Raw genomic sequence first — 25,670 nt, forward strand, 5'->3', positions numbered from 1 at the left:
CTGGGTTTAAGACCAACAGCATATCTTGGAGGGTCACCATTCTGAATGACTGTTTCTTGAGATAGGCATTTAGGGACCGTAGGTCCAAGATTAGACGCCACCTGAGAGCATCCTTTCTGATCAAGAAGAATCAGGAATAAAATCCTCGTCCTTTTTGGGAGTTCGGCACCGGTTCTATTGCTCCTTTTCAGAGCATTGTCCGAATCTCCAGACGCATCTGAGACAGATGTTTTACTTCTTGATATGTAGGTGGCGTGGGAGGAGGGAAGTGGAGGAATTCCAAAGTATGTCCGAATTTTATTATGTGGAGGACCCATTTGTCTGATGTTATTTTCTGCCCCTGCTGTAAATAATAAGTTACTCTTCCACCAAGGGGAACATTTGACAGGGTAGGAGGATAAGCACCCGGAACTTGTAGGTTGTCTTTGTCTTTTATTGTTATTCTTCCCAGAACTACCTGCTCGACCTCTTGGCGTGGACTTAGAGTAGCCCCCAGAATGCTTCTGGCCATATTGCTGCCGGTAGGGCTGCGAAGAGGAAGAATAGGATGTGTATCTTCCTTGCTGGTAGCTACCTCTATACGAAGGTTGTCCTCTTCCACGGGCGCCTCGAAAGGGTACCTTTCTGTACTGTAACGTACCCAAGGCTTTCGCCGTATCAGTGTCCTTCGTAATACTTTGAATGGTCCCTTCCACTAGACGTCCTTACAGATCTTCCCCATCAAAAGGTAGGTCCAAAATCTTATTTTGGACCTCCAGTCTAAAGGCGGTGGCCCTCAGCCAACCCTGGCACCTTAAAACTACTGTTCCTCCTAGGGAATGAAAGGCTGTGGTAGCTATGTCCATAGCACAATCAATAACTTCAGCTGAAGTTCTCTCCCCGTCCTGCAGAACTTTCTTCGCCTCCTGCTTGCTGTCTTCCGGAAGTAGGTCGACATATGGAGCTATATCGCACCACTGCTGTCTGTCATATCTGCCCAGGATGGCAAGGGCATTAGCTGCTCTGACCAGAGAGCTGACATCGCGGAGAATCGTTTACTTGCGTTGTCTTAACGCCGTCCCTCTCTATCCAGAGGTGCAGAAATAGGTGCTGATGGATTTTTTGACTTTTGTTGCGCTGCCTGCGAAATGATAGAGTCCGGTTTAGGATGGCCCAGTAAACAAGCTGGAGCATCCGCAGGCGCCTTATATTTCTTGTCCAGCCTCGCTAGTACCGGTGTAACCGTCGCTGGATTCGTCATTACTTGTAACCCTTCCTTCCATACGTGGTCAATGATTGGTACGGACCTTATTGACTTTTGATAGGGATCTTTAAAGTCAAAGAAAACACTCTGCTTGAGTTGTTTTCATTGGTAGCTGAAATCTCTTTGCAGCTCTCTCCATTAAGTTGTGGAATCCACCAATATCCACTGGTGGAGAATCCGCTGGTACTTGGGTGGGTGATGGTGGAGAGGGAATTAGATAGTCATTCCATTCTCTGTGGGGCTCCGTTAGCTCCCCTTCTTCGTGGTCATCATCATCTGTTGACACAGGATCCTGCTGCTGTTGGACCTGAGATGTCTGCGGAGCAGTGTCTAGTAGGCTTTCCCTACTGCGGATTGGAGTAGCTGGAATAGAACGAGTACGTGAAGGTGGAACGTCCTTAAGGGAACACTGATGGAGGAAACCTCTTATAATCCGCCAACATGAATTACAAATCCATCATCATTGAAGAAGGCATCGTGACCATCTCTTCCTGAGGCTCTTGTTGGTAGAGATGGTAGAGATGGTGTGAGAGGACGTGGTATTCTTCATACCTCATCGTCATCTTCTTGACATTTTAGTGGAGTTCAGATGGGCTTGTGGCATACCCGAAGGGTCCATCATCCTCATCCGACTCATCCTCCTCTAAAAGGTGCGATGGGACCAGAGGAGTAATCTTGCTCGGGGAAGTCACTGCTGGCGTGATTTTCTTCTTCTGCTTTTCTGGAGTTTGTAGTCGACGATACTACCGTCGACGAAGCGGTTGTTGTCGTCGACAGTGCTGAAGAACCACTCCTCGCCATCAACATAGTAACAGTCGACGACCCCGTTGTCATCATCGCCGACGACGATCCCGTCGTCGACATTACCGTCGTCATCACCACCGTCGACGCTCCAGTCAACGCTGACTCTAATGCAATCAAAGATAGCTTCTGTACCGCCGTAGACGATGACTTCTTCGTCGACGGCCTCATAGACGATCCCGTCCACAATGTCGATTTTTTCACTTTCTCCTCAGGATTACTAGAGGATGGCTTCTTGAATGATGCTGGAGCCAAAGGTGGTGTCTTTGAAGGGTCAGAAGAGGCTCTTTTGGATTCCTTTTCTCTCAAAGTGTGTCCTTTACTCTCCTTTGGTTTAGGTTGAGGAGATTTGGAAGGACTACTCCCTGAAGACCCTTGAGTGGTCTTTTTTAGGGCCTTCTCAGGACGGTCTCCTGAGGAATGAGCCTGAGGAGATCTTGATCTTTTCTGAGATCTCCTTGACGAAGAGAAGGATTCCTGGTCACTATCACTAGAAAACACCTCCTTTCTGGCCTTGATCTTCTGAAGCCAAATCAAAAGGCGTCCCTCACGATCTCTAAGGGTCTTGCTAGAGAAAGTGAGACATACCTTGCAATCCTTTGCTTGGTGGTCCGGATAAAGACAGTAAATGCAGTCTTTATGTGGGTCATCAGTGTATAGTCTTTTTAGAGCAGGTGGCACAGGCTCTAAAAAGACCCTTTTTCTCCTTTCAAGGCATTCTCAAGGATGTAGATGAGAAATAGATTATAAAATTCTCAAATAAGAAATAGAATGAAAATTAAGCTTCTACAAAGTTGGAAATCCAGACTTTGAGCAGAGCTCAAATGAGACTCCCTAGCACAACGTGCCAGTTGAAAATCTATGGGGCAGAAGGTTCTAGAGGGTGAGTGGCTCTGATTGGCTAAGGGAAAAGTTTGGTCCTTTTTTACATAAAGGTTATGGGTTGCAAAATGGAATGGGCCTAAGGCCTTTTTTCAGTTAGCTATACTGCTAACCATTGTTTTTTTATATACCGGAGACTCCAGACTCGACGACGGGAAAATGATTCAGGTATGTGAATCTATGAAAGCTCCAATACTGGAGTAAGTGTTGTGCCGTTGGATGAGGAGCTTGTAATCGATTGTGACTCTTCAGATGGATAGAAGGCAGCCTCTCCTCTGAAGGATACACGTTTGCAACCTGAGTATCCAAGATTGCAACCCGATAATGTAATCTTTGTACCAGAGAGGCCATCGACTTTGAGGTTTACTCTAAGACCCAATATGTTTAGACCTATTTGGCAATGTTTTAGTCTCCTCTTATGTTGCTGTCTTTGTAAGCTAGTCATCTAAATATGGGTAAATGAAGATTTTCGACTCCTCAGATATGCAGTGATAATAGCCATACATTTTGCAAAAGTTTGTGACGCAAACTTTAGTCTGAATAGTAGATTTTTATATTAGAAGCGATAAGTGACCAACAAAAATAAGGATTGGATACTTATTTTTTATTGGGATGGGGAAATAGGCATCCAAAGGCGTACTGCACACACCCAATGCCCTTTGACGTAACTGAGGGTAAATCTGATGTAATACAAGCATCCAGAATTTTTCTTTCCTCATCTCGTTACCCATTACTCGGAGATGAAGACGAAGTCTGAATTCTTCTTTTCAACCATTTTGTGAAACGGAAAGTAACCAGAAGAGATCCCCATTCCTTTTTTGATGATTGAGAACCTCCTCCACTGCATTTTCCTGTGGGAAGAGGTTTACTTTTCTTCAAAGCAACTCCAGATGAAAAGGGTAAGGTTTCTTTGGATTTATGGTGGGAGGATGGGATATGAATCCAAGAGAATACCCATTCTGAACAGTATCCAAGACACATCTGTCTATTGTTATCAAGAGTCACTCTTGATGGACTATGCATCCCTGACTCCTATGGGGAAAAGTGACCATCATATGATCTATATCATTTTTAAAAAAATGTTTAGCCCAACTGCTTTTAATGTCTCAATTTCGGCTATAATAAGAATCATCTTGTCATCTGTATGTGATCTGAAGAGGGAGTTACCCGAGAATGGCAACTTCACCATATGCTGCTGAGCTTTAGTTTACAGACCAGTTAGTCTCAACCATGAACTTCTTCAGAGGTAGATGCACTGACAGTATGCATGAGTAGGGAGATCTGATGTATCCTCAGCTGCACCAATTGTTTGATTGAGATAAGTATACTCGCTTAGGATTTCTTTAAAATCCTGCCTATCTTCCTTCAGTAATCTCTTACTGAATCTCTGAAGAGAGTCCCAGAGAGATCTTTCACATCTCCCAAACAGTGCAGTGGGGTTGGGAGACTTCATGGTTGTCTGCGACATTCCTCATATGTTTGTCCCTACAGAATCCATTTTCTTGCTTTCTTTGTCTGGTGGAACTAAATGAGAGTCTGCATGTGATTTCTTTGCAACAGAATGTATCACAGTATCTGAAAGACTGTCCGTTCTGATGAAGGGAGGGTCCTGACCTGCATAAAGGGTTCAAACAATACAGGTACCAGCGGAGGAAGAAGCTTGGATGTTGTTTTTTATGCAGACTCTCAAATATCACTGAAGTTGATAGACTTGGCACGGTAATTGATATTCAGCTTTGGAGCTCCTCCAACCAGTACCTTGTAGAAGGTAGGAAGGTTGTCTACTGGTGAATGTTTTGCCGCTCAGAGTGAGCAAGTTATCTATGACAGAAAAAACCCAAGGTAGAGATCAAAGATGGACGTAGTGTCCTTTGTAGAGAACAACATCTTCCACTTAATGTGTTATCTCCCCCTAGAAGACCATCAGAACCTCCTTATAGATGATCTAGAATGTGATCTCCGTCTTCTCCAAAGACTCTTCTCTTTGATATCTTACAAGAGTTTTAGAATATGAACTCTGTGTGTGAGGACTCCTTTCCTTTGCAGGATTTACAGGACCAGAGGCAGGAAATAAAAAGTTACTTACATGTAACTGTACTTCTACAGTATTGCTATCTTTCATAGATTCATATGTTTCAATCATCCCAGTTGTCGAGCTTGGAGCCCCAGTGTAATGTTAATCATAGGCAGAAAACGCTTGACAGTCACAGAAGTAGCCTATTAACATAATTTTAAAAGATCACAAGTTGAGCCAATCAGCAAATAGCACAGTCTTCATCCTTCCCTACCCAGGTTACCATGCACGGATTTCGAACCACAAGTATTGCAGTATAGCATACCATAAAATGGGTGAGACTGTTAGGGAGGAGTATGGGTCGCGTGTGAATCTATTAAATATACCAATACTGAAAAACTACAGTTTCAGGAAAGTAAAGAGGATTCACCTTATTAAAATAAATGGCGCAGCACGGCTTGACCCGCAGCTGCATCAATTTTAACTGCACAATCTAAATAGCAATGTCGTGTAAAGGTTTCTGTTTTTCCAGATTGCTACCCTGCAAATGTTCCTTATGTGCACTCCTGAGAACAAGGCTGTGGACGTAGGCAAACTTCTTGTGGAATGCGCTGGAACACTTCTTTGGAGAGGAAAGGCTGCTTTATTATGATAATAGATTATGGCGGTTGACATACAGCGAGCTATTCTTTCCTTTGACAGAAATGGTCTTTTCAGAGGATGACTATAGCACATCAACAGCTGATCAGTTCATCAAAAAGCTTTAGTTCTGTCAATATAAAACTTTAAACAACTCTTGACATCTAATGTATGAAGATCTCTTTCTGCTCGGTTAGTTGGATTTTTCTGCTCTGTTAGTTGGATTGTGAAAGTTTGCTTTTAGTACTACGGGGTAGCTCAAATGAAACTTAGTTGGTACTCTGAGAATGAAATATGGATCAGTAGGCAATAGGACGGTCATCTCTGAAATTAAGTAAAGGTTCTTCGATATTAAAGGCTTGAGTTTTGCTAACCCTCCTCTCAGAAGTTCGAGCCATTAAGAAGTACCACCTTCCAAGAAAGTAATTTTAATTCTGCTTTGGGAACATTTTAAAATAAAAGCCTCAGAAATTGGGATAAAGGAGTGTTTAATTGCCATAGAATAGGAGTCCTTAGAGGAGGAAAGAATTTAAAGAGACCTTAAAGGAATTCTTTAACCAGTCGTAGACTACAGCAATTGCTCGGTCATTCCTTTTCTGAAGAGTAAAATGAAAGCCAAATGGAGTTTGAATAATTTGAACTCAGCCCTGTTCTTGCTAAATGCAGCAGGTATGTGGTACTTGTGGAGCTTATGATCTTGGGAGTAAACTCTTGTTCCTGCACCAGGAACATAATCGTTTCCATTTTGCTCCATAAGTTTTATTTGTTGAAACTGCTCTGGCCTTAGACAGTATGTCTCTGCAGTTCTCTGAGATGTCAAACAGGTGGAATTCGTTTAATTCAGGAGCCAACAAGATCACTGAGCAGTGCATAAATGGAAGGAGAATCTGCCCATTGCGCCTTGTCAGCAGTATTGGCCTCTGAAAATTCGAGGGTGTTCTGAAAGAAGTAACTATGTGAACCAGTACTCTTTAGACCACCATGAGGCTATTATAATGAGGCGGCATGGTTCCCTACTCATCTTTGCCAAGAACATGGGAATCATGAGAAGGGATGGAAAAGACTACGCATGAGGTTCTGACCAATTGATTGAAAACGCATTTCCAGACGATGTGGTAAGGGCATGCTGGCTGGTGTAAGGCCAGCATTTGCAGTTCACACTGGCTGCAAATAATGAATATGCTACTTACCAGTATGCATCTGTTCTTGGCATGTAGGGCTGCTGACATTCATATCTATAGCATAGATCGCCGCCTAGTGTTGGGTCCGGATGATTTCACATTGTTGTCCTGGAAGAGTCGAAGTATCACGAGATAGGTAGCGGAATGAGAGGTGCTGGGGGAAAAGCGTACGCAAATCTGCCTGACCAGTTCATCCATATCGCATTGCCCTGCGACTGTGGGTGAGGGAACCTGGCAGCAAAGCTTTGGCATTTTGCTTTTTCCCTTGTGGCAAACAGGTCTATCTCTGGATGACCCCACTGCTGGAAGTATGGGCGGAGTACTGATGGATGTAACTCCCACTCGTGCATCTGATGGCTGAACCTGCTGAGCAGATCCGCCATCTGATTGTCTTTGCCCGGGAGGTGTTCCGCAATGAGGAAGATGTTCCTCTGAATGGCCCATTTCCACATGCTCTGAGCCAGATGAGACAACTGTGGAGAGTGTGTACCTCCCTGCTTTTGGATGTAGTACATGGCTGTCATGTTGTCCGTCCGGATCAACACGACATTGTTGCACAGATGTACTTTGAAGGACTTGAGAGCCATGAAGATTGCCATCAGTTCTAGGTAGTTGATGTGCATCTTCTTTTGCTGCGTCGTCCAAAGTCCCTGCACCGTGTAGTGGAGCACATGAGCTCCCCACCCCTGGAGAGATGCGTTCGTTGTTAGGATAATCTGTGGCACAGGCTCTTGGAACGGTCGGCCCTTGCAAAGGTTGTGTGGATTCCACCAATGCAGAGAGTTGTATGCCCGACCGGTCACCAACACTAGGTCTTTCAACTGTCCTTGAGCCCGAGTCCACTGATGTGCCAAGCATTCCTGGAGCGGACGCATATGCAACCGTGCGTGCGGGACTATGAAGATGCAGGAGGCCATCATGCCTATTAGCTGCATGAACACTCTCGCTGGGAGTGAATGTTGCGGTCTGAACCTCTGGATTAGCGACTGGATGTTGTCGATCCTCACTGGGTTTGGCTGAGCCGTGGCTGCCAGAGTATTTATCGTCGCGCCCAAATACTGCCGCACATGGGCTGACTGAAGGTGCGACTTTGGATAGTTTAGTGAAAACCCCAGACTGTGAAGGAGGTGAATGGTGTGGGACATGTCTGCGGCGCACTGCTGGGCCGACTGTGCTTGAACCAACCAGTCGTCTAGATAAGGGTAGACATGTATGCTCTGTCTCCTGAGGTGCACCGCTACTGTCGCCAGACATTTCGTGAACACTCTGGGGGCAGTGGTCACTCCGAAAGGGAGGACCTTGAACTGGTAATGCCGGTTTTGGATGGTGAACCTGAGGTATTTCCTGTGGGATGGATGGAGTGGTATGTGAAAGTAAGCATCCTTGAGGTCCAAGGTTGCGAGGAAGTCTCCCTGGTTTAACAATGGAAGAACCTGCTGCAGTGTTAACATGTGGAAGTGTTCTGAAAGAATGTACTGGTTCAGAGGGCGTAGGTCTAGAATCGGTGTGAGTGATCCGTCCTTCTTTGGGATTAAGAAGTACAGGGAATAAACCCCTGTGCCTTCCTCCTCCACTGGCACGAGCTCTATTGCGCCTTTTTGCAGCATCACAAGAACCTCTTGCTGCAATTAGTGCAAGTGCTCTGCTGACATAGGACGTTGTTTTGGGGGTATGTTGGGTGGAGTGGATGTAAGCTCCAAACAATAGCCGAACTGGATAAGTTTCCTGACCCACCAGTCTGTGGTGATGGACTCCCAGATTGGCAGGAACTGTTGGAGTCTCCCCCCGACAGGTGTTGGATGGTCGGGGGGCAGTGACAGGGAGTCCCTGTTTGTTTGTGGCAGAGGAACGGGAACTGTTGTTGCCTCTGCCTCTACCCTTGGCACTGTTTCCTCTGTATCCACCTCTACCCTGCTTGGTGTATGAGGATTGCGCCCCACTTTTATTGAATGGCGTCTGCTGCGACATGTGTCCTCTGTTAACACCTCGATTGCCTGAGCGACGAAAAGTGTTCCCTCGAAACTGTTGTGACTGGAGAGCACCCATGGACTTGGCAGTCTCAGTATCTTTTTTGATCTTTTCCAGGGTGGTATCCACCTCTGGACCAAATAACCTGTCTGGGTTAACCGGCTGGTTGAGGATAGTAGTCTGTATCTCTGGCTTGAACCCTGAGATGCGGAGCCATGCCTGTCGTCTCAACATCACACTAGTGTTGATTGCTCTCGCTGCCGTGTCCGCAACGTCTAGCGCACACTTTATAGCTGCGTTGGAGATGAGCTTTCCCTCCTGGATAAGCATTTCAGCTGCCGCCGCTAAATCTCCACGCATGGAGGTGGAGACTGGACAGGTTTGGGTGGAGGACCGTCCCCTTCTTCCGCCATAGACATCCTGCGGCGCCTTCACCCAGAATGAGCTCTTGTGGCGTGGGTATATTGCTATATTCTGGATTATCCTGGATATGGTTCAAACTATACCTTAAAACTGTGGCCCAATAATATAGTTTGAAATTGGGGAAAGCCCAGCCTCCACGTTCTCTTGAATTAGTGAGCCACCTAAGTGCCCTACGCGGTCTGTTATATCCCCATACAAACCTAGAAAACATTGTATCTATGTTATCTATTGTCATTTACAATGCTAATATGTTTATTGTTTGCAAATGCATTACTTATTGCATTTACATCAACACAGAGCTACCCACACAAAGCTACCTACAGAGAGCATTCACATAGAGCTATCTACACAGAGCCATACTCACACAGACAGAGGCATCCACATATAGAGCCACCTACAATAAAAGCTATCTACACAGAGCCACAGCCACATACACACAGCTACACACACAGAGCTACACACACATAGCTACACACACAGGTACACACACACACAACCACAGACACACACACAGAGACACACATACACACAGAGACACACACACAGAGCTGCACACACACACACATACCTACACACAGAGGCACATACACAGAGCCACACACACAGATTTACACACACACTTATAGTTACACACACACAGAGCTACACACAGAGCTACACACACACATATAGACAGAGCTACACACACACACACACACACACACACAGAGAGAGCCACAGAGAGCCACACACACACACACACACACACACACACACACACACAGCCACACCGTGACAAAGCTGTTCACCTGGTCCCTAATTTATGTTTTGTCGCAGTACCAAATCCACCCGGTACCATTCCTTCCTCGAGGACAAGCATAAAATGGCAACGACTGGGTGCCCTCCAATTCGAGGCCCCAACACAAAAGTACTCTCACATTTCTATATGTGTAAATAATTCATGCATGTTTTTCCTGTAGTTCGTTGCTTCAATTACTATATGAAATGAGAACTTACTTTCAGAGATCTTAAAGCTCTTACATCGACTGTACTAAAATGATTGCCATCTTGATCATTTTAGCTCAACCATCACAAATATTAGCTTACCACTCCTGGCTATGCAGACACCTTCAAATATTATCCAGTTTCTAGTGCATCTTAGTTAGGCACCAATAAACACGTGGATCCTGCAAATCTCTTCCCCAAACACAGAAACCCTTTCTCAACTTATCACTGCTAAAGTTCGTGTCGAAACAACTTATTTCTGTACACCATGAAATGTGGTTCCTTTTACATAGTCTCCCCAACTTGTAATGCTTCAGTGGCCTCACCAACTAACTGCGATCCGAAACAGGGATCAGAGCACTTTAAATAGCACCAGTCAAGTTACAGTGGACACACATTCATTTTTGTCAGGCACGGGGAGAATTTGCCCAGGCGCATGCAGATTGTGTAAGAGGCATAAGCCAAATAATATTTCTCTTACAAGTGCTCGGTTGTGAGCGCACTTTCATACTTAACGTTAAACACTACTTCCAATTGAAAGCGCTCCCTTTTTTCTAGCACGCATCCCGAATACAAAACTGGACCTATTGATAAATAAATACTGTGCTCGAGGCATTACCTAGTCATGTATCATGGCCTTTACTTTTCAGCGCGGTCTCATAGCGCCTATGCATATAAGAATAAGTACATTTCCCTGTACGTCCAAAACAGGCTACGGGCAGCGCCACGCATAAATACCCACCATGACTGTCGTCTAATCGTTGGCCTCCTAGTTTGTACCGTGACAGTTCTAAACTTCCCAGTCGCCTATGCAGAGCATAAAGGGCGAATCTATCAGTTCTCATCGCGCTTCCCGACAAAAATGCCTGAGACCCAAGCAACTCGCCATGGGCATTTGGCACGGGGGCGTCGGATGATATGCTGGCGGCCAGACTTGAAATAAACTTAATTGAACAAACCTCCGCTGCCTGCCCCGCCGCACCGGAAAGGCAGGGGTAGCGTGCCTGGCAGGAACAGGGATAAAGAATCGCTGCCCCCCCCGCCCCCAATCGCCATGCGCACAGACCGGGAAGGGGTCATGGAGTGGTTGCGAGGCTGAGGTGCCACGAGCAGCGGGGAAAGCTGTACAGCAGAGAAGTGCCGTGGACCAGTCGGGTAACACTGGGATGTGGGGGAGCCCGCAATTGGTGTGCCCCCTCCACCCTGCAACAGTCCCGTCTTGCTCCTTCCACTCCTCCGAGTGCAACCCCGTGCCTCACCCCCGAGAGGTAGGCGAGGGCAGGCTTGGGGGCCAGGACCCTGGAAGTGGCCGAAGTGAGGGCCGTGTCCCAGTTGGGGGCCGCATCCCCCTGCGTGGAGGGAGCTACCGGCAGTCAATCCCAATAGAGGAGAGAGGCAAAGAAGACTCACTATCCTCCCCCACCCAGATACCACGCAGGACAAGCACCCACGCGACCATCAGCAGCGACCCTGGTGCCCGAGTTGGACCGGGTTCCGGCCAGCGCCTACAAATTGCTCTGGTCAGACATTACTAAATGCCCCCTCCCCTTGTCCCCGGGAGCTGCTCTCCCCCATGACAGACGTAGCCACGGCGGGGGCCGGGCACAGCCGCCCATCTTCGGGGGAAGGGGGGGCACAGCACTCACCGCAAAATCGCGGATCCCGGGGACACGTCCGAAGTGGCGGACGCAAGCTTCCGAACATTTTCAGAATCAGGGGCGTGTTCGGCGTTCTAAAAAGGGGCGTGGCTAAAAAGTGGAAAGAACCGAACGAACACGCCCCCGAATCCGAAAGAGACGGAGCTTCTTTCAGATGACGCCTCTCGCCTCCAATGGCTGGCCTCCGTTTAGGAAGCCAGCCAATGGAGGAGAGACGTGGAGAGAGGCGGGTTTAAGCACCCTACTGAAAGACATTAAATCTCCGACTTCCGGCTGGCAAGCCAGCCTTCGGTCCTCGACCTAAAAAATGACCATTGATTTTAAACTTATGTTATGTGTAAAGTAAAACTCCCATAATTGCCTCTTAATGGGCTAGAATGGGAGCGCGTATATATAGTGGAAAGTGATAATGGACTCAGACTACAGTGAGCAAGACCTTTCTGGTTGAAACGCGTTGGTTATGGTGATAACCGTACTTGGTGAATAAACCTAGTCTGATATACTGCCTTCAAAGAATTCGGCATTTTCACGTTTTCAATGAAGCACATTGTTCGGGTTGGTCCACCCTTGAAACCGCCATCAGTGGTGCAAAGCGGCCCAGCTTTTGTAGCGGGGGGACACAGGGGACAAGGGTGGGGGGGGGGGACGAAGGAACAAAAGAATTTCCCCTCTCTCTTTTGTCAGTTGAAGGCCCATTTGAACATCAAAACAGTACTGACAATGGCCCTGCACTTGACCTGTGACCTGCCCTTTTGCTGTGCTGCAAACCTACAGGAATTCTTTCTCACCTCGCCATCGCAGTCACAGCTGCCCCCATTCTGCACTCCCAGGACAAAGTGAGAGAGGTAGTTTGTCATTGCAGTCTGCATCCTACCCCTTCTCAGCCGGACCCTACCTTATTTAGCTGTTTCACACTGCGCAATTCAGCCACTCAAAGGCTAATGTTTTTCTGGAATTTTTATTTTGAGCAGTTGAACCTCACCCCGAGAACAGTCGTAGCCTACAAAACTTAAATCAATCAAGCACACATCTTAAGTTAAGTTGTTTGTCAGATGTGTCGTTCTGTCCTAGTATTTACACAAATAATAGTTATACCACTATTTTGTCTTATTTCTTTTATAGTGCTACATAACCCAATCCAGGGTGTTGGAACGACAACCCAATCCAGGGTGTTGCAACGATTTCTATCACACATGCACATTTTACATTGACAATGAATATATGTGTGTAAATCAATTTACAGGATGTGCTACAGAAGATAGTGATAGTTACAAGTGTAGGAGTCACATGTCCTTTATTTCACAGTGCTATATTGGAAGGATTACAATTTATGACCTGCAAGTATATAAAGGATCGCTGTGTTAAAAGCAATAACCCACTTACCCATTTACATAAAATAAAAATCTGTCATGTGTGTCCCATGATGTGCTTTGCGGGAGAAATTAACCCTCTATGCTACTTTGATTCAAAACTGGGACTAGACAGAACACCTCTCTCCATTAAATACATTACCTTCCAGAGTTACTTTACCATTATTATTATTTCCTGAGATTTACTGGGTACATAAAGATCTATGCAGCATGTGCCTTAACCTCATGAGATATTTTGTAAATGCAGACTTTGCAACCAATTAAGCAGAACATGTATACTGCCATGTTTCTCCTTGTTGCCAATTTCTTTCTGGCAGAGTTTTAATAAATATATAAGTGAAGGCCTAGATTTTGCACCTGGGTTGAATCACTTTTTTGGCACAATTCTGACAAAATCTAATTTTATCAAATATTGTAATGCACTCATGATAGGTCTGCTTAACACGTGAGGTCTTAGAATCTGATGTAATTTTTTGTGATATCACTTCCTGTGGGGTCACAGGTTGTGATGTAATGCGCTGTGATGTCACTTACATACTCCCTAACTTGGTTAGTGCCCCACTTCTTTTTTTTAGGACTTGTGACCTGGTGGGAGAAGTAGAATGGAGAGCTGGTGTTGATGGTTTTGAAGGCTGGCATCACATTTAAATGCTAGCTTTGCCTTTTTAAGATGCCAATGTAAGTAGACAGGAATTAGAGTAAGGTGCTCACATTTCAGAGATAAAGACATACTTCTAGTTTGGCATGTAGGACAGTTTTCAGTGGCAAGAGGCAGGCTGGTGAGACGCCACAGGCACAGCGTGGCCAAAGTCCTTTTTTTTTTTTAGAAAAAGAAAAGAGACCAGAATGGCTTCATCTTCTCGGAACCCAGAGGTAATAGGTTGCCACTTTAATTTATACAGAGGAGTCAAACGTGATGATGAGCAATAATACAGCGGGTGAGAGTGATGGGAAGAAAGCAATTTTGAATTTCATTGTCCGCTAAAAAAATCCTGGCTGGAGTGCTGATCTATTACCCTCCCGGGTAAGCAGGTTCCTGTCTTCCCTGGACGAGTTCCTTTCTAAGTACATGTTGAAATACTTTAATTTCCTGGTCCTAGGAGACCTTCATATACATGTGGATACATATTGTGACTCACATGGTCATTTTCATTTGGAGCCTAGATCAACTTGGGATATGTCAAAGTTTGTGACTCAGCCCACTCACATCGTGGGTCACACCTTAGACACCATTTGATCTAACACTCAAATTTTGGTATTTTACATTAGTCCGCAGACTTGGTCCGACCATGTTCTCATTCACTTCCATTGGTCACTGGACCTCAGCTTTCACGGATGAGGGTTTTGCTGTTCTTTACCGCATCCTAATTGTGCCAGTGTCTCTTCTACTGAGGTTAGTCTCGCCTTGAACAAGCACTCTCCAACTATGACTTGGAGGTGTATGTCAGCGGGTCGACACATGTGGCTAACCACATCGTACCTATTAAACACAGATGTTAATTCCTCAGGAAAAAGACAGTCAGCCCTTTGGGTTGGTGAGGAGCTAAAAGTGCTTTGTAAGCTCTGCAAGTAAATAGAAACGGATTGGATGCGTCATTATCTTTCTAATGATAAAACGCTCTACAAGAAGGCTCTAAATATCTACCATCTTGCAATTAAAGTTTTGGTTCTGACACACAGAGCTTTTTACCACAAAGGCCCTCAGTATTTGTCAACAGATTCACACCTTACGAACCAGCTCGGTCTCTTCTGTCATCCAACTCCGTGCTGGTAGTAATTTCTCGTTTCAGACAGAAAAAGTGGAGCGGTAGTTTCTCTTATCCGGCCGCCAGGAATTTAAATGGTGTCCCATTTCAGCTGCCTGTTTCCAGGGACATTCTGACCTTTAAGAGACTTAAGACATAGCTCATTGGATCTCCCTTTAGTACCTCTGTTATTTAGGGATCAGACTTGCTACTTAGGACTGGGTCACTCTATTGAGTAGCGGTTGCACTTTACAAATCAAGACTTTGAATAATAATAATAATGTGTAATTGCTTCAGCAGGTTAGGGTTCAAAGACTTTGTCCTTGGAGAAAAACAGGATTCATTATTGTTTTGTGGATTTAGAATAAAGAAGTTCTTTAAATATTGTAAATGTTCACAAGTACAGAACAAGCATGTCCAGAGGTGAAGGCGTATTACGGTAGATTAGGGTGTCATCTAGGTGTTGTTGAATGGAGACATCTCTTTCCACCAGCTACATACGTTGGTGACCATGGACCCTAATGCAAACACATAAAAGGAGACCCCACTCCAACAGATAGCGGTCCCAAATCCTCAGCGAACCTTGCCACTCTTTAACCTTTCTCAGAAATTTCCATACAAGTTTGTGTTACAGGAGGTGACAGCAGTGACATACCTTTACTTAAGATTAGATATAATAGATGTCAGTGCCAGCACATCAGATTGTTTTTGCTATTAGTGCTCATGATGGCTCAAGTTAGCACAAAACCATAATAGGTACAAGCCCATTAAAACATAAAATTTTACATTCTGAAAACAGTCCGAACAGAGTATTCCACCACAGCATGTATGGGCTATGTTTTTAGAATCCTATATGAATGCACGACTGCCTAGGGTTTACACTATCCAAAGGCAAGTAGTAGGGCACTTTTTTGCCCACTGGTAACAGTGATGCTGTAATGCACTTATGTTCGCATATTCCACAGTGATACTGTGAAGTTCACATTCCAATGTCGGTAAACCATTTGTGGTGTTCTTCATTGCTTTTTCTCTGTATAGGCAAAACAACCTCTTTTTCACCAGTATTTAGATAACTGCACAGTTTACAACTGATATGTTTTTTTAAATCAATACATTGTGTTGTGCGACAGCTCCTCCTCAGACAAACACATATTTTAGTTGCTCGCTTCCAAGACAACAGAAGTAATTTCCCTTGACCCTTCTGAGTTCCCCTTACTCGTTGCTGTTCATGTCTGAATAATGCTGTGTTTAACGACAGAAAAAGAAAACATCTTCATTACAGCCTGTGAGAGAGTGAAACCTTTTATTCTAATTCTGCCACGCAGCCCTCCTCCCCTTCTTTTATTCAGCTGGGAAAAGGATCCACGGCCAATATATGGCCCGGGGAGAGGGGGCCACATGTGCATTCCTCCCACACATGTGCATTCCCCCTTCCCACCCCCGACACATGGCCCACCCATGGGGGGGGAAAGTAAAACAATCATGGGAAACCATAGTGTTTTCGCCCCCACAGATTTGCAGATCCTCCACAAATTCCCTGAAGAAAAAAAAATTGCCCCCCAGCGAGGTCCTTGTGGGACCCCACCACCAGACGTCAGGGGATTTTCTACCAAGCCCTCACCTTTTTTTTTTTATTTAATGTTTTTTCGTGGGACTTGACCAAGTCACGAGTCCCAAGATGGTTGCCATCACTTCCTGGTTGAAGAGTTGGCAGCCAATCAGATCTCAGCATGAGATGTGTCAGATCCGCATCCCTAGACATCTATTAATATTTTTTCTTTAAAGGCTGCAAAACTACTAAACGGATTTAAACCCAATGACAAAAACAGATCTTACAGGACCAAGATCTAGCTTTCTGCCTAATATGGTGTAACTCCGTTCAGCGGTGCAGGCTGTAGTCGTGTCTAAACCCCCGGTTTGGAAATTGCGTGGGGAAAACAAGTTTTGGGATCCCCTCCCAACACCCCTGCTTTCTCAGCCCCGAGTAACAAACCAACCCAAAGCTTTCACAACAGCAGCTGAAGTGAGTGGCAAACTAATTTGGAAAATTTTGTGAAGATTAGTCTAACGGTGCCAAAGTCCATTAGTAAAACAAAAAGTGCTCCGAAACAAGGACTAACTACTGGCGCCAGTAGGTAATATGTCTCCAACAATAAATTGATGTACACACACGTTGTACTAGATTATAATAATTTACAAAGCGCGGCAAATACCTGTAGGTGTCAAAGTTATAGATATATATCCAAACACAGATCTCCAATTTTGCTAGGTGTCCCCATACCTGCAGGGCAGCTTTGTTGTGCGGTCATGGAGAGTGCGTCATTCAAACACACAAGGAAGGAGGATATCAAAGCGCAAATCTGCAGAACACCGGCATTTTATCCAAACAACATGGCAGCTTTTTTTGCGACGCCTTTCAGCTGTCCAACGCAGCCTACATGTGAGCCACATCAGAATACACGTAATTGGAAGGCCTTAAATACATACAGACACGTGACCTTGCATGCTGGTATGCTAGCATACAACTCCCACAATGCACTCGCTTTGCAAATACATCAATCCAAGCTGTCATTGTTGTATATATCCTGCTCAATAGCGTCTAAAACCATCACAGTCTCAGTATAAAATGTCATGTTCAACTATTTCAGAAATAATAAAGTTAAGTATTTTCCAAGGAGGCTTTATTTCTTTAATGTAATCCTCGCTTCATTTGTTTGCTGCTAGAAGTACCTTCATCTGTTAAACGCACGAGTGACCCAGAAATGGCAAGAGGAGACGCTTCTCCCCCGGTCTCCCTTTCTCACCTCAATGCGGGTATTAACAGGAAGTATTCCCAGCTCTGCAAGAGAGGCGAGCCGGACATGCTCTACATATTAAATCCAAACACAGTTCTCCAGTTTTGCTAAGAGCCCCCATCCCTGCAGGGTGGCTTTGTTGTTCGAGCATGGAGACCACGTCATTCAAACACACAAGCTATCAAAGCCCAATCTGCAGACCACCGGCATTTACTTCAAACAAACTGGCAGCTTTTCTTTCCGGACGTGTTTTGGCTGTCCTATGCAGCCTTGTTCACATGTGAAACCAAAGGTGGTGATGGACGGAGCTTTGACTATACAAGCACTCACCCCCAGTCAACTGATCTGGGTTTAATCCATCACCGTTCTTTAGCCCACTCTGCCACCCCAGTTCAGAAATGGCCATATGCAAATCAGTCTGACCCTGTGCCTCATGGGAACAGTACAGCCCGAACTGCCAAGCCATGCCTTCCCTGGACCGGAAACAAGCTTCCCAGGACCGGTTTTGCTTTTGTTCACATGTGAGCCACATAAGACTACATGTAATTCGAAGGCCTTAAATCCATACAGACACGCAAACTTGGTATGCAAGCATACAGCTCCCACAATGCACTCGCTTTGCCAAAACATTAATCCAAGCTGCCATGGTCGTATATATCCTGCTTAGTAGCATACAAAACCATCACCGTGTCGGTATAAAACGTTATGGACAAGTGCAAATATTTTGGGGGGAAAAAAAGTTACGTATTTTCCAAGGAGGCTTCATTTCTTTCATGTAATCCTCGCTCCGCTTGTTTGCTGCCAGAATTTGTATTTGCAGAGAAAGTGCATTGTGGGGGTTGTATTGTGATGGTTAGCGAGTGGCATCTGAATGTTAACAAGCATTGGCAAAGCCAAAAGGTCTCGCCTATGCTAGAGCTTACTGACTTTCATATTTTTGGGGGGGCATATTGTAGAGCAGCAGCGCTGGCTTCACTGCAGCAAGCTGACAGTGAAAAAAGAAATGCTGGCTGTGTCACACAGCTTTTTCAATTTACTTTCAGCCATGTTGCAACATGGAAAAGAAATACCAGCAAAGCCAATAGATCTCACTTAGGCAAGACCTATTGGCTTTGCTAATGCCTGTTAAAGGCTGAAAATGTCTGACAGTCAAATATGAGCCATTACGGCATTCTAGATTCCTGGTCATTATTCACCTATGTTTCAGATAGTTTGGTAAGTTTTTGCTTGTTTCATTTTTCGTTGTCATCTACTCTGTGGGTGGGCATTAAGTGCCCATGTTTTTTGGGAGGGATTGGTCATTTTTAGTACGAGTATATAATCTGCCTTCAGCACCCATAATACAGCACTGTGTCGCATTTCATTTTGCTGTGCTACCTAGTTTTCCAAAGGACTGCACACCACTGCTTAAAGGACTTTCTGGAGTATCTGGGTACACATCATTCATTCCTCTTGAAAGGCTGGTGGTACTTTAAAATGAAAAAAATGTGGCATACTGTAATTTGGAGCTCCTTTATTTTAAGCAATAATGCATATTAACAAAAATATCATGCACACGGTACTGATGGCATATCACTGGGCTTTCAGGATTTGTTTATCAAACAGTACATTGATGTTTCTATCAGTTAGTGGCCACTTGGTCTAAATTTTGGGATCTGGCACGGCCCACATTTTACTGCTATAAAAGGTAATGGTATAAAATGTATAGTATGGGGGTTCTATTTAGCGTGAGGCAAGGGTGCTAATGGCATCAAGCCCAGTCTTAACAGCCAAGTTCCCGGAGGAACTTAATATAATTCCCATGTTGATGAATTCGGGACCATGCGGTTTGTTTTTCCCCATCTCTTCAGTAAATGAAGGCAAAGTTAAAAAAATATGGAACCGGACAGGAATGACTATCTGTCCAACGGCAAAATGGCTTCTGGTTTAGGCAAACACCAGTTAACATACATATTCACCATAACACACACAATTGTACCATTGACAAGCACTTGTTCTGTATGTGCTGCCATGTATGACCAGCTGCTGGCAGTCTGCAATCTGCATTCCTCTTTCCTGTAAATGCTCCCACTTTGAAGTCGGCAAAAGCAAAGTAAACACCAAACTTCCTGGAAGACACAACATGACTTTTGACCTCTGTCTTTGAATGTCCAGCAAACATGACAAGGTAAGAACAAGATTTAAAGGTCTGTTTACAGAAAAACACACAAGATGGACGGAATGTTGCACAATGGCAAAACATTCACCCCCAGTCACAGATCTGGGTTTAATCCATCGTTATTTTGCTCACCGAGCCACCCCAGTTCAGACATGGCCATATGCAAATCAGTCTTGACCCTGTGCCTCATGGGAACAGTCCAGCCCCAACTGCCAAGCCATGTCTTCCCTGGATCGGAATCAAGCATCCTAGGACCGGTTTCTGGCCATCAGCCGTCTTCAGCCAGGATAGCTTGACTCCAGTGGCTTAGTGAGCACGGGAACCACGTCTGGGTATACCCTTCCCACTTAGGGTGAACAGCAAAACACACAAGATGATGGACGGAATGTTGCACAATGGCAAAACATTCACCCACAGTCACAGATCTGGGTTTAATCCATCGTTATTTTGCTCACCAAGCCACCCCAGTTAAGACATGGCCATATGCAAATCAGTCTTGACCCTGTGCCTCATGGGAACAGTCCAGCCCCAACTGCCAAGTCATGTCTTCCCTGGATCGGAATCAAGCATCCTAGGACCGGTTTCTGGCTGTCACTTTGCCACTGGATTCAAGCAAGCTGGGCTGAAGACGGCTGAAATGCCAGAAACTGGTCCTCGGAAGCTTGTTTCCAGTCCAGGGAAGGCATGGCTTGGCAGTTCGGGCTGGACTGTTCCCATGAGGCACAGGGTCAGACTGATTTGCATATGGCCATGTCTGAACTGGGGTGGCAGAGTGGGCTAAAGAACGGTGATGGATTAAACCCAGATCTGTTGACTGGGTGTGAGTGTTTGATTGGTTCAGATACGCCGTGCATGGCCACCCCCTTTTGTACCACTGTTTACAGAAAACGGGTCCGTGGAAGAATAGCGTAAACACGATTTAGGCAATGGAAGGGAAGTACTGAACCTGCAAATAAAGCCAACAGGAAAGCAAGAAAACGTGAGTTACAAACCACAAAGCCAATAGCAAGCAACGGGAAGAACGCATTCCTAGGTACATTTTCTGAAAGTCCCAAGAAGTCTTTAGCAAAATAGGCTGCGACCTAAAAAGGAATAAACGTGAACAATCCAACTTGCATCAATCTTTTCACTTGAATCTGAGATGGGTGACCACCGCATAATCGGACATTCCACAATTCTTCAAAGTAAGGAAACAATCAATACGTAGTTTGACTTTAAATGCAAATTTAAAACGGAGTAAAATTTTGAAGCATACCTCCATGCAAATTCGCTGACAAAACAAAAGGAAAGGTCCTTAGCCAGCTCATGACGGCAGACGCTTCTGGCTGAGGAGGGTCTGTGATCTGAACAAACTGGTCCGGGAAGTTTCGGTTCAAGTCGTAATTGTTGCTGTTATTCCTGCCGACTACACCAAAGCGGTCTCCTTTTGGATAAAAGATTTGACACAAAAGTTCTCCATTAGTGGGTTTCAAATCAGATTATTTAAGTGTCACAACTATTAACCTACTACAGAGCTGCTCAGGAGAGGTAAACCGAACAAAAATCATGTATCACTTCAAATGTAAATATCAAGCGCTTAGATAGTTTGTTTCTAAATAACCAGTTATTCTTTCTTTCTGGTGGATACTCTAACCCCAGATTCCTCACCTTTAGAATATTCCCCAAGTACCAGACTGGATCCGGACATTTTTCTAGCAGTTATTTGGCATGCCACTAAGTGGCTCCATGAAGCTTAGCACTGAATTCATTCTACCCCACAACTGACATCGTGGAGCAGCGTATAAGTGCCACCTCTGTGCGACAAGGTCAGTTTCTTACTTGACTCTTACCGCACCCTCAGACACAAACCACAAAAGATTCTGAGGTGTCAGCGTGCAGATCTCGAAATCGGAACGTTTTTCAGATGTTAAAGAGGTCACTCTACAGAACAAGGAGGTGGGAGGGCAGTGAGGAATCTGTGGTTAGATCTAGCATCCACCAGAAAGAGCATTATTGAAGGCAAGTCACATGTTCTTCTGATGGATCCTTCTATCCACAGGTTCCTCAGATTTAGAATGGATATCGAAGAGTAATGTCCAAGTTGGAGGGTCTATGGAGTGGACTCAGACCAGTATTTCCTGCAGTACAGACGGGAACAATGCCCTTCCTGCCAGATCTGGCTGTCAAGGCAATAGGGCACTCCGTGTGTCAACACATTTCTAGCAGCCTTGGCCCTGGTGAGCTGAGCACTTAATCCTTCTGGAGGCTGTTTCTTGTCCAGCAAATAGCAGATCCTAAGACAGAGGACTATCCACCTTGACAGAATTTTTCGGCACCATCTTACCTCTTTCTTCCAGAGAACCTCACAAAGTTAATGGTGCACCCAATTGTCCTTGCTCCGATTGAAGTAGAAGCTAAGGACTCTTTTAAAGTCCAACCAATATTCTCATCTCGGAGGTGTGAGCTGGGGCAAAGAAAGTCGGGAGGCCGATTAACTGCCCAATATGAAATAGTATCACTACTATCTGCAAAGCGGCCGCCTTAGTCCTCAACACCAGCTTGCCGGTGAAAAATATGGTGCAAGGGTGCTGAAGAGAGACAAGCTGAAATTATCAGAATGAGAGGCATTTTTAAGAGTCAGAAGACACAGTGAATAGCCATGCATGTGCTTGAAGGAATGCTTGAGGAATGTGAGGACCATGTTAAGGTCCCACTGCAGCATCACGTTTTGGAAGGGAGCATGTGTGTCATCACAATAGGTTATTCGAACAAGTATGGTAGGTCCGGTAAATGCAAGGCCAAAAGATTAGACAAATAACTTTTTTAGTGCCCACTGCAAGACCTTCCTAGGCTAGAGAAAAAACAAACTAACATCTGATAGTTTGGCTTGTAAGGGGTCCTTGTTACAGATTCCACACCAGGTTACAAATCTGTCCTAGCGTCCAGCGTAGATAGGTTTTGTAGAGGAATGTCTGGGTGCAAAGATTACATCCGCAACCTCCGGTGGTAGATCGAATGCAGTAACCTGCTACCACTCAATCTCCATGCATGGAGGTGTAAATTGTGCAGAAATCTGCCCTAGTGCGACAAAAGCTTTTTCCATAGGGAAAGCCTAATGAGAGAACAAATGCTCCTGTCCAGATGTTCGAAGCACCACAATCTCAAGGCCAATATGCAACCTCTAGGATGAACTGGGCCAAGTTATTCCAGATTGCCTCCAGAACTCCAGACAGGCGAGGCAGTGGTGGAAAGGCATAAAGGAGTCCTGCAGCTGTAACATGTGTCCTAGAGAAAGTATTCTTTAAACTACAGTGCGCAAAAGAAGTGATAATGTGCGTTCAATGGTGGCAAGCAGATCTTGCCAGGGTTCTCCCCACTGTAGGAAGATTTTCATGCTACTTTGGGGTTTAGCGGTCATTCACTACCAGCTGAGTTTGTCCGCCCTGGAATTTACAGATCCCATCATGTGGTTCACGATCAACTAAATACCATGACATGCCAGCCAACTCCAGAGGCGTAGCACCTTCTGGCACAGGAACCAGGACCCCATTCTGCCCTGCCCGTTACAGTACCACATGGTGGTGGTGTTGTCCGTGACAAGCTGGCTTCCCTAGATAGACAGAAGGAAGGCCTTTAATGCCAACCGGAGGGCCCATAGCTTCAACAGAACCAGGATTCCACCAGAGACCTCGGATCTCCTCCTCTACCAGTTGACCCCACTGCCATCCAATCAAGAGGAACATATCAATCACCACCTCAGGGTGGTGAAGAAAGAGGGTGGTGGTGAAGAAAGAGGGTGGTGGTGAAGAAAGAGCCATCATTTCAGATCTTGAGCATTCTCCACTGCAACCTGCATCTTGAGCATCCCCCACTGCAACCTGGATGACATCAACAGGTTTACATAGTGCAGGGCCCACTGAGACTTAAGGTACCACAGCAGAGCCCGCGTCTGAAACCTGGTGAAGGGGACAAGCAAGATGCAGGAAGCCAACAGTTCAAGAAGTTCCGAAGCTGTTCTGACAGACTGACATTCAAGGCTGAAACATCAGGTTCAGCGCCTGAAGGGTCTGGGTTCATTGCAATGGAGGAAAGGCCCTGACCAGTATCAGGTCTGGAATGTCTTTAACCAAGGAGAGTCAGGTGCAACTTCAGTTTGCTGTTGAGAGACTCAGAGATGTTAAGACGTTTGCGTCGTCTAGAGGTGGTTCATGACTGGCTGTGGCGAGCTTGCCTTCAGGATCCTTTTGTCAAGGTAGGAGTAAACAGATACCCCCACCTTCCAAAGATGAGCGGTGACCACAGTCATCATTTTTGTGAACAAAGAAGGAGTGCTTGTAAGCTTAAAAGGGAGTCATGTTAAAACTGAAAACGCTCCTTACCGCCCCGAAGCACAGGCAGCATCTGTGGGACTGCAGCACGGGCCCATGAAAGCATGCATCCTGCAGGTCCAAAGCAAACATCCAGTTGCCTTGCTCCAGGGCAGACAAAGCCTAGGATAAAGGGAGAGTTCTGAATTTGTCTAAGCAGAGGAAGGCATTGAATCGGTCAAAAATCTAAAACAAGGCAAAGGCCTCCGTCCATCTACGGTGCAAGGAAGTAGCAAGAGTAATAACCTGTCCCAAGGCAAGGACCCTCTTGATGGCTCTTTTGGCCAATAGAGCTTGCATCTCTTGCAGCGAAATAGTATAGTGCTCCTCTGAAAGCCCTATCTAGAGGACTTGTAGGTCTGATGTGACTGTCCCCCGCCCTGAAATAAAAGTCTAAACTCGCTTCCTACAAGGTGGCTGCGAGCTGCTAAGGGCAAGCTAATGTGGCTTGTAGGCTGATGCCATGGGGTGAAGTACAAAGTGCGGAGGGTCCCAGGTGACCTGTGCAACATCTGCAGGATTTCAGCCATGAAAGGGGGGTGAACTGCTGTGGTGATGGCGGGGCTTAGCAATGCATATACGCAAGCCTTCTGGAGTATCCTCAAAAGTGTTGAAAATGCTGTGGAAATTGTCAGACAGGAGGTGAAAGGCCCAAAGAACATGCTGTGGCTTTGTTTTCCTTAAAGCATTCAAAGACAGAAAGCCTTTTCTCCGCAAAGGTTGGGACCCATCAAAAGCAAATTCATCAGAGACCCTTGCACATTCCCGGAAAGGCCAGTGGATCTCATCCATGCGTAATGGCAGAGCACCATACTGGTGCCCCTTGCATGCCCCAGGCAGTCAGTAGAGTGTCCACACCAGCCCGGGTGACATTTTTTGCTGAGTGCGGACCGTCCTGAATGGCTTGGGCCAAAGAAGCCTGAAATGCATCTGGAACAACCAGCAAGACCTTGCTGTCCACATACCAAAGGGTGACTGCATAATAGCTTAACAAGCAGACCATACTGACAGAACACAATGCCAAGAACCAGAGGAGAACATCCCGATGCTGAATGCCTCAATACTTTTAAATTCCCTTCCCTGTCCAGAGGGGTCGTAGGAAACTCTCAGGAGTTAGGTGTTGAGTAAGGAAGTCCTGGACATCTGGTGCTTACCTATGGTGTAGTGTAGTTCCTATACCCCTTATAGGCTCTGCACATTGGAATAATATACACTATAGTTTTTGCATAGGACTACGGTCAGTATGTTCCTATTTAGTATATTAAACGTAATTACTTTGTGTGCCAGCTAAGAAAACAAGTAACTTACCTGTAACTTCAGCTATCCAGTATTGGTATCTTTCATAGATTCACATGCCTGAATCATTCCCCGTCGCCGAGGCGGGAGTCCCACGGAAAATAAAATAGCAGTGCCAAAGGTAAATAACAGTAGTAGGCCCGAAGGAAAAGGCCTGAGGCCCAAAT

The 25,670-nt window shown here is 45.5% G+C and overlaps 1 protein-coding gene across 1 annotated transcript in view; it reads right to left on the bottom strand.

Annotated features, from left to right (window-relative positions):
- The window catches only part of CPD (carboxypeptidase D), a 626,198-nt gene that overhangs the window by 348,744 nt on the left and 251,784 nt on the right, over positions 1–25,670 (bottom strand). The window contains exon 7 of the mRNA XM_078680013.1: positions 21,117–21,284. Within this exon, the coding sequence (XP_078536139.1) occupies positions 21,117–21,284 (168 nt within the window). The remainder of the gene's footprint in view (positions 1–21,116; positions 21,285–25,670) is intronic.

This window comes from Lissotriton helveticus, chromosome 3_1, assembly GCF_964261635.1.
Source record: "Lissotriton helveticus chromosome 3_1, aLisHel1.1, whole genome shotgun sequence".
NCBI lineage: Eukaryota > Metazoa > Chordata > Amphibia > Caudata > Salamandridae > Lissotriton > Lissotriton helveticus.